Source organism: Scyliorhinus torazame, chromosome 8 (assembly GCF_047496885.1).
Source record: "Scyliorhinus torazame isolate Kashiwa2021f chromosome 8, sScyTor2.1, whole genome shotgun sequence".
NCBI lineage: Eukaryota > Metazoa > Chordata > Chondrichthyes > Carcharhiniformes > Scyliorhinidae > Scyliorhinus > Scyliorhinus torazame.
The window spans coordinates 260,496,548-260,511,374 of NC_092714.1; the positions used below are offsets into that span (position 1 = coordinate 260,496,548).

Here is a 14,827-nt window from a genome sequence, read left to right on the forward strand (position 1 = left end):
AGCCCTGGAACCCCCCGTCCATCTTCCCCAGGACAAACCGGTGGTTACCCCTGATCGGGGACCACACCGAGGCTCCCACTGCACCCCTATGGCGTCTCCACTGGCCCCAGATCCTTAACGTTGCCGCCACCACCGGGCTCGTGGTGTACTTTGATGGCGAGAGCGGCAGCGGTGCCGTCACCAGCGCCCCCAAGCTCGTTCCTTTGCAGGACGCCATCTCCATCCTCTTCCATGCCGCCCCCTCACCCTCCATAGCCCACTTACGGATCATCGCCATGTTTGCTGCCCTGTAGTAGCTCCCCAGGTTTGGCAGCGCCAGCCCTCCTCGGTCCCTACTGCGCGCCAGGAACCCTCTCCTTACCCTTGGGGTTTTGTTCGCCCACACAAACCCCATAATACTCCTACCTACTCTATTGAAAAAGCCCTTGGTAATCACGATGGGGAGGCACTGGAACACAAACAAAAACCTCGGAAGGACCACCATTTTTACCGACTGCACTCTACCCGCCAACGAGAGCGGCAACATGTCCCATCTTTTGAAGTCCACCTCCATTTCGTCCACCAACCTCATCAGATTCAATTTGTGTAGGGCCCCCCAGCTCCTGGCTATCTGGATCCCTAGATACCGAAAACTCCCCCCCGCCCTCCTCAGCGGTAGGTCCCCTATCCCTCTTTCTTGGTCCCCTGCCTGTAGTATAAAAAGCTCGCTCTTCCCTACATTGAGCTTATAGCCCGAGAACTCCCCAAACTCCCTCAAAGTCTGCATGACCTCCACCATCCCCTCCATGGGTCTGCCACGTACAGCAGCAGGTCGTCCGCGTATAGCGACACCCGATGCTCTTCTCCCCCGCGGACCACCCCCCTCCATTTATCAGACTCCCTCAATGATATGGCCAAGGGTTCGATCGCCAATGCAAACAACAGGGGGGACAGAGGGCACCCCTGCCTCGTCCCTCGGTACAGCCGAAAGTACTCCGACCTCCGCTGGTTCGTCACCACACTTGCCACCGGGGCGCTGTAGAGGAGCTTAACCCAGCTAATAAACCCTCCCCCGAACCCAAACCTACGCAACACCTCCCAGAGGTACTCCCACTCTACTCGGTCAAAGGCCTTTTCCGCGTCAATGACTGCCTATGTGGTTGACTCTTAACTGTCCTCTGTGGGCGGCACGGTAGCACAGTGGTTAGCACAGTTGCATCACAGCTCCAGGGTCCTAGGTTCGATTCCCGGCTTGGGTCACTGTCTGTGCGGAGTCTGCACATCCTCCCCGTGTATGCGTGGGTTTCCTCCGGGTGCTCCGATTTCCTCCCACAGTCCAAAGATGTGCAGGTTAGGTGCATTGGCCATGATAAATTGCCCTTAGCGTCCAAAAAGCTTAGGTGGGGTTATGGGGATAGGGTGGAGGTGTGGGCTTAGGTAGGGTGCTCTTTCCAAGGGCCGGTGCAGATTCGATGGGCCGAATGGCCTCCTTTTGCACTGTAAATTCTATGAAATGGGCGAGCAAGTCACTCAGTTCAAGGGCACTTAGGGACGGGCAATAAATGTTGGTCCAGCCAGCGACGGTCACAGCCCCTGAATGAATGAACAAAAGCCTTTGTTGTATGTAAATTGAGAATGTTTTTAAAATGCTTTAGAAGCTTCATTCGGGCAGCATGGTGTTTAGCACTGCTGCCTCACAGCACCGATGTCCCAGGTTCGATCCCAGCTCTGGGTCACTGTCCGTGTGGAGTTTGCACGTTCTCCCAGTGTTTGCATGGGTTTCGCCCCCACAACCTAAAGATGTACAGGCTAGGTGTTTTGAACACGCTAAATTGCCCCTTAATTGGAAAATCTTTTTAAAAACGGGCTTCATACAAAAGTAAGTTAAAAGGCAGAACTTACCAGTTTGGTGTGATTCTGGCCTTTGCTTCTCCTGGCTGAGTTTGTGAATGTCCATCTGTGGATACTTTCAGCTGTATGCAGGCTTCTGAGTGATTGGATGTTAACCAGCTCCGATAAGGTCAGAGGACGGGCTTATGTGTGAAGCTACCTGTTCACTCAGGTATGGGGATCCAAATGCCGAAAGCGTCTCTTCAAACAGTTAAATGTCACTGACAGGGAGGTCCAGCAGATCCGAATAGAAGCCCCGTGACCTCTCTCGGCAGTTTTGAGTGCACCCCCCAGTCTCGATGTTTACAATTCCGCTTTGCCAGGAAAGGTTTTCTCGTGCTCCGTTTTAAACTGTCGTTGAACACTTGATGTGCGGCAAACAACATTTTCTTTTTTTTTAAATGTTTCCAATTAAGGGGCAATTTAGTGTGTGGCCAGTCCACCTACCCTGCACATCTTTGGGTTGTGGGGGTGAAACCCACGCAGACACGGGGAGAATCTGCAAACTCTTCACAGTGCCCCGGGGCCGGGTTCGAACCCGGGTCCTCGGAGCCGTGAGACAGCCGTGCTAAGACAGCCACGGCTCCGCCCCCGACAAACAAAACTTTCACAGCAGAAGGCACAGACAAGCGCGGACATATTGGACTGTCCAAGAAAACTGAAATGAACGAACAATTATCTTTGCTTCCTTAGGAGCTGATATTTTGTCAAACGGCCCATCAACTTACGGTGAAAAAATTCACAACAGACAACATACACTACATTAACAAAAAACTTTTGGGGGGCAGCACGGTGGCGCAGTGGTTAGCATTGCTGCTTCACGGCGCAGAGGTCTCAGGTTCGATCCCGGCTCTGGGTCACTGTCCGTGCGGAGTTTGCACATTCTCCCCGTGTTTGCGTGGGTTTCGCCCCCACAACCCAAAGATGTGCAGGGTAGGTGGATTGGCCACGCTAAAGTGCCCCTTAATTGGGAAAAAATGAATTGGGTACTCTAAATTTAAAAAAAATAAAAAATGTATTGCCCATCCCTGAAGGCCTTTAAGAGTCAACCATATTGCTGTGGGTCTGGAGTCACATGTAGGCCAGACCCGGTAAGGACGACAGATTTCCTTCCCTAAAGGACATTAGCGAACCTGATGGTTTTTTTACGACAATCGACAACGGTTTCATGGTCACCTTTTAATACCAGATTATCCAAGGCAGTGTGCTGTTTTGTTGTACGCGATACTGGCGTAAGCATCAAATCGGGACTTAGAAAGATCCCAGATGTGATGATATGCACAATGCAAGTTTGTACATAACGTTATGCATGGCCGCTAGGTGGCATTGTAAACCCATCACGTCACCATGTGATCTGGGAGTTGGGAGTTGATCGTGCTGGGAGATAGACGTATTTGCAGTAGTTGTTTAGTGTTAGTTGTTTGTTAGTTTGTTTATCCTTGTTATCTTACCATGCAGTACACAAAGGAGGCTGTTTTTTTGTGCGTTCCTGCTTGCTCCAGGCGGGAGAAGGTGGTGGTGGGATTTTTCACGTGGCATCTCTTTGCATAATCTGTACGTCACTAAGAGTTTTTTTCTTCTTTTTAAATTTAGAGTACCCAATTATTTTTTTTTCCAATTAAGGGGCTAAGATATGTGACCAATCCACCTAACCTGCACATCTTTGGGTTGTGGGGGCGAAACCCACGCAGACAGGGGGAGAATGTGCCAACTCCACACGGACAGTGACCCAGAGCCGGGATCCGAACCCTGGTCCTCGGCGCCGTGAGGCAGCAGTGCTAACAACTGCTCCACCGTGCTGCCCTACAATAAATTATTTTAAACTACACGTTCTGCAGTTGATCATTCACTTCGGCCTGTCTACAGAACATGACAGCAGGGAGCAGGTGCAAGTGGTTCATTGGCTCAGCCTTTGCAGCTAAAGAATCACCTGTTACCTGTTTTTTTTTCTTAGATTGAACAGTTGGCCAAATTCCACGTTTTTAAGACAAGTGCACGTTAATGATTAAATGCTTGAAGGAGAAAGGGTTGCACTTGGATAAGGGAGAAGAGCAGGGGAGTGGGACTCACTGGATAGATCTTCAGAAGAGCCAGCACAGAGCTGATGGGCTGAATGGTTTCACTGTGTGCTCTATCACACTATGATATTATCCTATGATTCTAAGAGAAATTCTAGACTGGGAGACAGAAGGATATATATCGTCGCCCAGGGAAAGCACCAAGTGAGTAAAGTTGTTTGGCTAAAGGCCACTTTTCGCGTCTTTGTATCCAAGGACAATGTGCATTTATTTTATGTTGTTTTGTTTTGATTATATTGGTGCGGGAAACAACGCTGTGATTCATTGTTGCGAAGACTTGCGTTGCACAGTATTGCTTTTCCAAAGAGGTCTGACGTGTAACTGAGGGGGTGACCTAATTGGGATGGTTAAATGATAAGATTGGGTGAAGAGGATTTATTTCCTCTTGCGGCAGAAGGGGTGGGGGGGTGGGCGGGGGGAGCATTTGAGAACAAGAGGGTCATATTCTTCTGGCTAGGCTGACTGTAGCAGCGAAATAAGGAAGCAATTCTTCGCACAAAAGTGAATGGAAATAACTCACCCCTTAATGGTTGCTGAGTCACTTGAAGCTTTCAAGGCCGAGATAGTTTTTTTTTGCAAACAAACACTTAGGGCTGAGATACAGAACAGCCATCATGTCATGTTGACCAGATTCACAAGGGGTTGAGCAGTTGACCTCTGACCCTAAGTTGCAGGTTTAAAGCGCGCAGGTGTAGCAGGCAGTAAAGAAGGCAACTGGTACGTTGGCCTCCATAGCGAGAGGTTTCGAGTACAGGAGCAGGGATGTGTTGCTGCAATTATACTGGGCCTTGGTGAGGCCACACCTGGAATATTGTGAGCAGTTCTGGTCTCCTTCTCTGAGGAAGGACATTCTTGTTCTAGATGGAGTGCAGCCAAGGTTTACCAGACTGATCCCTGGGATGGCGGGATTGACCTACGAGGAGCGATTGAACCGGTTAGGATTGTATTCGCAGGGGTGGCATGGTGGCGCAGTGGTTAGCACTGGGACTGCGCCGCTGAGGAGCCGGGTTCGAATCCCGGCCCTGGTCACTGTCCGTGTGGAGTTTGCACATTCTCCCCGTGTCTGCGTGGGTCTCACCCCCACAACCCAAAGATGTGCAGGGTAGGGTGGATTGGCCACGCTAAATTGCCCCTTAATTGGAAAAAAAAAATAATTGGGTACTCTAAATTTATAAAGAAAAAAAAGAATTGTATTCACTGGCACAGTGGCTAGCACTGCTGCCTCACAGTTCCAGGGACCCGGGTCCAATTCCGGCCTCGGTTGACTGTGTGGAGTTTGCACGTTCCCCCGTGTCTGCGTGGGTTTCCTCCAGGTGCTCCAGTTTCCTCCCACAGTCTAAAGACGTGCAGGTTAGGTGGATTGGCCACGCTAAATTGTCCCTTAGTGCCCAAAAGATTAGGTGGGGTTACGGGCTACGGTGGAAGTGTGGGCTGAGGTAGGGTGCTCTTTCCAAGGACTGGTGCAAGCTCGACGGGCCGAATGGCCTCCTTCGGCACTGTAAATTCTATGATTCCATGACTTCCAGTGGGAGCCATGGAGTGAGTGGTCGCATATTTGATGGCTCCCGCTCGAGGAGGAATTGTTTGTTCATTTTTCATCCGATATAGGGGGTGTTCGCTGGAGCAAAGTTTATGAAATGTGATAGAGAGGAATTCTCCTCCGGTGGGGCCGATTTATGGCTTGTCGAACGAGGAGAGTAACGAGTAAGGGGCAGCAGTCCGGCCGGGAGGACATTTGAAACTGCGTAAGAGGTAAAGATGGCAGAGGGCTCTGGGCGTCGTCTCCGGCCCAGTGGTCTACCGAGCAACTGGTGGAATTTCTGAACACCCAAGTTCCAGCAGCAGGGGCAAGCGGGCCTGGCTAAGGTGGCAGAGCCGATCAGGGCGGCTATTGAGAGAGTGGAGCAAAGGCTGGAGGCCCAGGGCTTGGCGCTCCAGAGGATGGAGGAGGCGTTGGTGGATTATGAGGACCGGTTGGCCTCGTTGGAGGTGGAGATGGTGCTCGTGGCAGCCGGCCAGAAGCGGCTGAGGGAGAAGGTGGAGGACCCGGAGAAACGCTCCAGGGAGCAGAATCTCCGGCTTGTGGGGTGCCTGAGGGGATTGAGGGGACGCAGGCCACAAGGTATGTGGTGAATATGTTCGAGATGTTGGTGGGGGAGGGGGGTCTTTGACCGTCCTCCCGCGATGGATCGTGTGCACAGAGTGTAGAGGAGGAGGCCGAAGGCGAGGGCGATGGTGGTGCCGATATTTACTGTGTGTGGGTGTGGATTGCGTAAGTGTTTTGGGCAATTACAGGCGAGAGATGATAATGGGGAAGGGGGGGTAGCCACGAGTAGAGGCCACCATGCTAGCAGGCAGCCGAGTTAATGGGAGTGCAGTGCGTGGACAATCTCTGGAGTGTGTGGGGTGTGCGTTGTGTTTTTTTTTTCTTTGTTAATGGGGGGAGGTTTAGGGGAGAGGTGGATGTTGACGTGATTGGAGTTGGTGTGGCACAGTTGGTTAAGGGGGGATGGTGGCGGACATCTTGGGGAGGCCCAGAGAGTGAGCGAGGTGTGGACCTGGGAGAGCTGGGTAAAGAGGAGCCATGGCTGATTGGGGAGGGGGTTGGGCGGGGAGCCCCCCTGACCCGGTTGATTGCTTGGAATGTTCAGGGGTTGAATGGGCCGATTAAGAGGTCTCAGGTTTTCGCTCATTTAAAGGGTTTGAAGGCAGACGAGGGGCAGAATTCTCCAACTCCCCGCCGGGTCGGAGAATCGCCGGTGTGCCGTGCGAATCGCACCACGCCGCACCAATGCCAGGACGCGATTCTCCGCTGAATCCGCGCCATTGGGGCCGGCGTGGTCGGCGTGGCGCCGGTCAGGGTATGCGGCGACTCGCATGGGCCGGCGAGCCAATTCTCCGGCCCGGATAGGCCGAGCGGCCGTCAATAAAAAGGCGAGTTCCACCGGCGCCGTTCTAACATCCTCTGAGCCGGCGGGACCTCGGCTTTGAAGGGTCTGGAGGCGGCCTGTGGGGCAGGAGGGGGGGTCCGACCCCGGGGGGGGGGGGGAGAAGACCACTGCGCACACGCAGACCCCGCGGCGCTGGGTTTACGCCGGGATCGGCAGTTGGAGTGGCGTGGGCCGCTCCCGCGCTGTGCTAGCCCCCTGTGGGCCGGAGAATGGGGTCCCAGAACGGGCGCCGAAGCCGGAGTAAAACACTCCCGTTTTGATGCCGGCGTCGACACTCTGCCGTCGGAGCAGAGAATCGCGCCCGTGGTGTTTCGTCGGGAGACGCATTTGAAGGTGGGGGACCAGACGAGGTTGAGGAAGTGCTGGGTGGGGCAGATATTCCATTTGGAGTTGGATATGAAGACGAGAGAGGTGGCAGTGTTGATCCAGGAGACGGTGGCGTTTGAGGTGGGAAATATAGCGACAGGTCCTGGGGGTAGATTTGTGATGGTGAGTGGGAAATTGCAGGGGGTGGTGCTGGTGAATGTGTATGTCCCAAATTGGGATGACGTGGAGTACTTCAGGCAGGTGTTGGCAAAGATTCTGGACCTGGACACGCACCGGCTGATTATGAAGAAGAGTGGGATATTTTAATATGGTGCTGGACCCTAAGCTGGATCAGTCATGTCCCAGGACCCTGAGGGTGTTGGCCATGGCAAAGGGGTTTATGGAACGCACTGGTGGGGCAGACCTGTGGCGGTTTGAGACGCCGAGGGTGAAGGAATTTTCATTTTTCTCGCACATCCAACGGGTGTAATCCCTGAATGATTTCTTTGTCCTCGACAAGGCGCTGTTGGCGGGTGTGGTTGGATTGGAGTATTTGCCAAGTGTGGTGTCTAACAGGGCAGCATGGTTAGCATTGCTGTCTCACGGCGCCGAGGTCCCAGGTTCGATCCCGGGTCTGGGTCACTGTCCGTGTGCGATTTGCACATTCTCCCCGTATCTGCGTGGGTTTCATCCCCACAACCCAAAGATGTGCAGGCTAGGTGAATTCAACCACGCTAAATTGCCCCTTAATTGCAAAAGATAATTGGGTACTCTAAATTTATATTTTTTTAAAAGTGAGGAGTCTAACCACGCGTCACATTGGGTGGATTTGCAGCTGGCAAAGGGAGTCCCCAACCGCTGCAGGGGAGGTTGGATGTGGGGTTATTGGCGGATAAGGAGGTTTGCGAAAAGATAGGGGCGGCTATTCAGAGCTATGTGGAACAGAATAAGACGGGGGAGTTTTCTGGCTCCAAGTTGTGGGAGGCGCTGAAGGCGGTGGGATGGGGGGAGTTTATCTCAATCTGGGCGCACAAAGAGAGAGTGGAGCGGGCTGAGAGATTGGGATTGGTGGAGGCCATTCTGAGTGTTGACCGGAGGTACCCCGCAGCGCCTGAGGAGGCGCTGTTGAAGGAGAGACAGAAATTCTAGGCGGAGTTTGGACTTGTGTCCACAGGAAAGATCCGGTTTGGGGTGCTGTACCCGGCGAAACTGTGAGTGGCCTTTGAAGGCCGGGAGTACTTTCTTGAAAGCGCAGAGGAGACCAACGAGAAGCTATATCGGGCCAATCCAGGTGGAGAGGAGGGGCTGATAGAGGTGATGGAAAGCATAAAAGGGATGAAGTCAGGGAAGGCCGCAGGGCCGGACGGTTACCTGGCAGAGTTCGATGAAGAGTTCACGATGGAATTGCCACCATATTTACTGGGAATGTTTAGCGATGCACTGAAGAAGGGGGAGCTACCGGAGACACTGATCCAGGCGTCGATCACTGCTAATCCCGAAGAAAAGGAAGGACCCATTGGCTTGTGGGTCATACAAGCCCATATCACTGTTGAATACAGGTGTGAAAGTGTTGGCTACGTTAGTGGTGGGGAGGATGGAAGGATGCGTTCCAGGGTAGTTGAGGAGGACCAAACGGGTTTCGTAAAGGGCAGGCAGCTCTCCAGTCACATTGGGCAGTTACTAAATGTGATCCTGACCCCGTCGAAGGGATGGGTACTGGAGGTAATGGTCTCCATGGACGCGGAGAAGGCTTTCGACCGTGTAGGGTGGCGGTACCTGTTTGAGATTTGGGGAAGGTTTGGCTTTGGGCTGAAGTTTGTGGCGGGGGTGCGTCTGCTGTTTGTGCCCTCGCTGACGAGTGTACGGACAAACCAGGTGAGTTCACGGACCTTTGGGTTGCAAAGGGGCATGAGGCAGGGGTCTCCGCTGACGCTGCTGCTTCCGTGCTGGCGATAGAGCCCTTGTCGACGGCCCTTAGGGGGTCAGTAGAGTAGCAGGGGATTGTGAGGGGGAGTAGGGAACGCCGGGTGTCGCTGTTCGTAGGCGACCCGCTGCTGTTCGTGTCAGACCTATTGGAGAGTAGGGAGAGAATTGTGGACATGCTGGAGAGGTTCGGGGCATTCTTAGACTATATAAGCTGAATGTCAGAAAGAGTGAGGCGTTTCCGGTGAATGCAGCGGGTCGGGAGTCAATCTGGGGGTGTTGCCATTTAGGGTTGCCAGCGATAGGTTCAGGTATTTGGGGGTCCAGGTGATGGGAGAGTGGATGATGATACACAAATGGAACCGAACAAAGTTGGTGGAGGAGGTTAGTGAGGGCTTCAGGAGATGGGATACGTTACACCTGACACTGGCGGGGAGAGTCCAGGTGGTACAAATGAATGTTCTGCCAAGGTTCCTATTTGTATCCCAGACCCTCCCGATCTTCATTCCGAAGGCCTTTTTCCGGAGAGTGGATGCAGCGATTTTGGAGTTTATATGGACGGGGAAGGTACCTAGGGTGAAGAGGGCCCTGCTCCAGAGGCAGAAAGGGGGCTGGCATTACCGAATCTGTTGCACTACTATTGGGCGGCGAATGTGGAGAAGATGAGGTGGTGGTGGAAGGAGAGGGGTTAGAGTGGGTAAGGATGGTGGAGGAGTCCTCTAGGGGGTCCAGCCTGAGGGCCATGGTGACAGTGGCGCTTCCGCAGGCACCGAGGAGGTACACGGAGAGCCGGGTGGGACAGTCCATGATTAGGGTGTGGAACCAGTTGAGGAGCCACTTTAGGGCAGAGGGGATGTCGGTGTGAACATCGCTGTGTGGGAACCACGGACTCAAGCCAGGGGAGATGGATGGCATGTATAGGAGGTGGAGAGAGGTGGGACTGGTGAGGACGAGGGATTTATACCTGGAGAGGTTTGCAAGTCTGGAAGAGTTGCGGGAGAGGGTAGAGCTTCCGAAGGGAAGCGAATTCGGGAATATGCAAGTGTGGGACTTTGCAGGGAAGGAATGGAGAGGGTTTCCCAAGCTGCTGGAGTATACCTTATTGGAATGGTTACTGCTCCTGGATGTGGAAGGAGAGGGCAGGATTGGGGATATAGGGCAGCACGGTGGCACAGTGGTTAGCACTGCAGTCTCACGGCGCCGAGGTCCCAGGTTCGATCCCGGCTCTGGGTCACTGTCTGTGAGGAGTTTGCACATTCTCCCCATGTTTCCGTGAGTTTCGCCCCCACAACCCAAAGATGTGCAAGGCAGGTGGATTGGCCACGCTACATTGTCCCTTAATTTGAAAAAATGGATTGGGTGCTCTAAATTTATTTATTTTTTAATTAAAAAAAGGATTGGGGATATATACAGGTGGTTGGGAGAGCAGGGAGGATTAAAGAAAATTGGGAGGAGGAGTTGGGGGGGAGATAGGATGGGGAGTGCGGAGTGAGGCACTGCATAGGGCGAATTCGATCTCCCCGTGTGCGAGGATGAGTTTGATTCAGCTTAAGGTTGTGCATAGGGTGCATATGACCCGGGCGAGGATGAGTGAGTTCGTCCGGGGGTGGCAGACGAGTGTGAGAAGTGGGGACCAGCGAATCACACGCATATGTTCTGGGGCTGTGAGAAGTTGGAGAGATACTGAGAGGGGGTGCTTGGATTGCTAGCAAACGTTGTGGGGGTAGAGGCCAGGTCGGACCCTATGATGGCGATTTTTGGGGTATCGAAATTGCCGGAGATGGAGGGAAGGAAGGCCGACGTTGTGGCCTTCGCCTCTCTGATTGCCCGTCAAAGGATTTTGTTGGAATGGCGGTCGACAACGCCATTGGGGGTGGTGGCCTGGCTGGGGGGGGGCCTGTACGACGTTCTCTGGCTGGAAACGATCAAATTCGAATTGAGGGTATCAGCAGAGGACTTTGAGACACCGTGGGGAGTGTTCATGACCATATTTGAGGAACTGTTCATCACGGGGGTGGGGGAGGGGGGGGGGGTGAAAAGGGGGATAACTTGCATAAACTGTGATGTGTGATGTGTGGAGGATGTTGTTTGATTTATGTATGTTTTTGTATCTTTGAATAGATTTGAAATAAAATACATTAAAAAAAGAAGTTATGGCAATGGTGACACAATTTTCATAGATTTCATAGAATTTACAGTGCAGAAGGAGGCCATTCGGCCCATCGAGTCTTCACCGGCTCTTGGAAAGAGCACCCTACCCAAGGTCCACTTCTCTACCCTATCCCCATAACCCAGTAACCCCACCCAACACGAAGGGCAATTTTGAACACTAAGGGCCAATTTATCAAGGCCAATCTACCTAACCTGCACATCTTTGGACTGTGGGAGGAAACCGGAGCACCCGGAGGAAACCCACGCAGACACGGGGAGAACGTGCAGACTCCGCACAGACAATGACCCAAGCGGGAATTGAACCTGGGATCCTGGAGTTGTGAAGCACTTGTGCTAACCACTGTGCTACCGTACCGCCCACAAATAGGCTGTTTAACAGGATGAGATGAATTCATTGATAGGTTGAATTGGGCAGCTGCCATTTGAAGTTGGTCACTGGAAATGGAAAATATTCCACTCTCCCATCAAGTTGAGCACAAAATTCCATTGCGCATTGCAGCTCAGTAACTAACCAAGCAACCATTTTGTTATGCTTATTGCAGACCCCAAGACTGGAGCCGCTAAAGGAAGAAGTAATTGAGGAAGCAACTAAATCTGTAAGTCTGAGGGAAGCCTGATTACTGGTAGATTGGTTCACAGACCCAGTGGTAACTGTCTGACTACAAGCTGCGGTGATAGATCAACATGTCGGTGCAGAGCAAACCTGGACCTAAACTGAGCCAAACCTACGGAAGGTATGAGGGGGCCACGTGTGGAGTGACAGAAAGGCACTTGAGCGAGCTGAGCATCAAAACACAGCGTGTGTGCGACAGGTGTGACAATTAGGTTTGTTATGAAGAAAGAGTGGATAGGCTGGGGTTGTTTTCCTTGGAGCAGAGGAGACTGAGGGGGGACATGATTGAGATGTATAAAATAATGAGGGGCATAGATAGAGTAGACAGGAAGAAACCTTTCCCTTTGGTGGAGGGGTCAATGACCAGGGGGCAGAGAGTTAAGGTAAGGGGCGGGAGGTTTAGAGGGGATGTGAGGAAAAACCTTTTCACCCAGGGGGGGGTGGGAGTTTGGAACTCGCTGCCTGAAAGGGTGGTGGAGGCAGAGACCCTCGTAACATTTACGAAGTATTCAGATGTGCACTCGCGATCCCAGGGCAGACACGGCTATGGGCCAAGTGCTGGAAAATGGGATTAGAATACTTAGGTGGTTGTTTTTGACTGGCACAGACGCATTGGGCCACAGGGCCTTTTCTGTGCTTTATGAGTCCATGACTCTAATTGAAGGCTGAAATGATATCCACAGCAGACACCCGTACAGGGCCATTAACATGATTCCGAAATAGATATCCCTTGTCCCAATTGCTTGCCAAACATTGGCCAAGTTACCACCCAGGAATGGTCCCAAGTTTGAGGGAATCTAGTTACCAGATTAGATTGAAGAAGCTGTGTTTTTTTAAAACTCTCCTCAGAGTAAAGGGAATTGGCAGAGATTTGATAATCATAGATCATAGAATTTACAGTGCAGAAGGAGGCCATTCGGCCCATCGAGTCTGCACCAGCTCTTGGAAAGAGCACCCTACCCAAGGTCAACACCTCCACCCTATCCCTGTGACCCAGTAACCCCACCCAACACTAAGGGCAATTTTGGACACTAAGGGCAATTTATCATGGCCAATCCACCTAACCCGCACATCTTTGGACTGTGGGAGGAAACCGGAGCACCCGGAGGAAACCCACGCACACACGAGGAGGATGTGCAGACTCCTCACAGACAGTGACCCAAGCCGGAATCGAACCTGGGACCCTGGAGCTGTGAAGCAATTGTGCTATCCACAATGCTACCGTGCTGCCCCACGGTGAACAAGAGGTGATCAAGATTATGATAGGTTTAAATAAGGTGGAGGAGTGGAGGAGTGAAATCCGTCTGCGTGAGCTGATGATACAAGGCCTAGGGGACCCAGATTTAAGGTTTGGCATAAGAGATGCAAGGAGATGTGAGGAAGAACGTTTTTACACAGCAAGTGGTTATGACCTAGAACTCGCTGCCTAAGAGGATGGTGGAAATGGAGATGATCATTAATTTCAGAAGGAAATCGGAAGTGCGCTCCAGGGAAATAAACTTTCAGACCATGATGGGGGAACTCAACTTCCTCTCCTGATTTCCCTCTTTTCACAGTACTCCAGCAACCCACTAGCAAGGAACTTGCAAGATACACCCCAGAGGTCCGTAAACATTGGCATCTTAACCCCAGCCTCTCATCCCACCAAAAGTGTTCAACTGAGCTGGTTCCTACAGAGTAGCTTTTATGGCACCGTAACGTTTTGCTGGGGAATTGAAGGCCTTCCTGTCGTGTTCAATTGCTTGAATTACGTGAATCTGGTAACTGATCCATGTTTACTGTGCTTGATTGGTTAGGCCTGGGTGTGGACTCAGAGCAAAGTAAACTGGCGCCATTGAAATGACTCAAGCTGGCGCTGGGGTAAGCATGGCACAGACAATTTGTGTTTGCAGAGGTATCTTAAAACTCTTACAAATAAAGCTGTGCACACCGAGACACGCGTGTCATCTCTACATTGCTCTGTGACTTGTAAATTATGCAACACTTCCCTTTCCTGTTACTCCACACAGCACATCCTGGTAGTGCAGCGGCAGATGTCAGTACTGGAGGAGGAAGTGGAGGAGTTCCGCCAAGCTTTGAAACAATATGTGGAGTCGGCAACCAGTCAGAGTGGCAGCCTGCAGTAAGTTGGATGCTGCATCTGTCCTGGATTCTCATCACCCAGAGTCAATGTTAAACGGAGCATGATCACACTATGACAGACAACAAGAAAATACCCAAGATTCCGCAAATCTGGATTTGACATTCTGGAGAAATATCATCCATTCATTCTTTAAAAAAAAATTTAGAGTACCCAATTATTTTTTTATCCAATTAAGGGGCAATTTAGCATGGCCAATCCACTGAACCTGCACATCTTTGGGTTGTGGGGGCGAAACGCACGCAGACACAGGGAGAATGTGCAAACTCCACACGGACAGTGACCCAGGGCAGGCATTCGAACCCGAATCCTCAGCGCTGCAGTCCCAGTGCTAACCACTGCGCCACCGTGCTGCCCCAACATCATCCATTCATAATATCAATGGAGTACGTCAACTTCATTTTGTGTGGTCCTTTATTTGAATATTTGTTGGTCTTTTTTCTGCAGAAACAGGGATGCTAGTTGCTCACTGATAATGTCCTCAGGTAGCCAGTGAGAACCTGCATTCATCGCAATCCTGTTCTCCCCTTAATGTCCACATACTTGCCGGCAAGGCGTCATAGTGGTGATTACTGCTGCCTCACAGGGCCAGGGACCCGGGTTTGATTCCGGCCTTGGGTGTCTGTGTGTAGTTTGCATGTTCTTTTTTAAAAATAAATTTAGTGTACCCAATTCATTTTTTCCAATTAACGGGCAATTTACCGTGGCCAATCCACCTACCCTGCACATCTTTGGGTTGCGGGGGCGAAACCCACGCAGACACGGGGAGAATGTG

At 51.9% G+C, this 14,827-nt stretch overlaps 1 protein-coding gene across 2 annotated transcripts in view; it reads left to right on the plus strand.

The window, feature by feature from the left end:
• LOC140428576 (N-terminal EF-hand calcium-binding protein 1-like) overlaps positions 1 to 14,827 on the plus strand; it is a 219,793-nt gene that overhangs the window by 169,477 nt on the left and 35,489 nt on the right. For both annotated transcript variants that reach the window (XM_072515207.1, XM_072515208.1), the window contains exons 10-11: positions 11,842 to 11,895; positions 13,922 to 14,034. In XM_072515207.1, the coding sequence (XP_072371308.1) occupies positions 11,842 to 11,895; positions 13,922 to 14,034 (167 nt within the window). The remainder of the gene's footprint in view (positions 1 to 11,841; positions 11,896 to 13,921; positions 14,035 to 14,827) is intronic.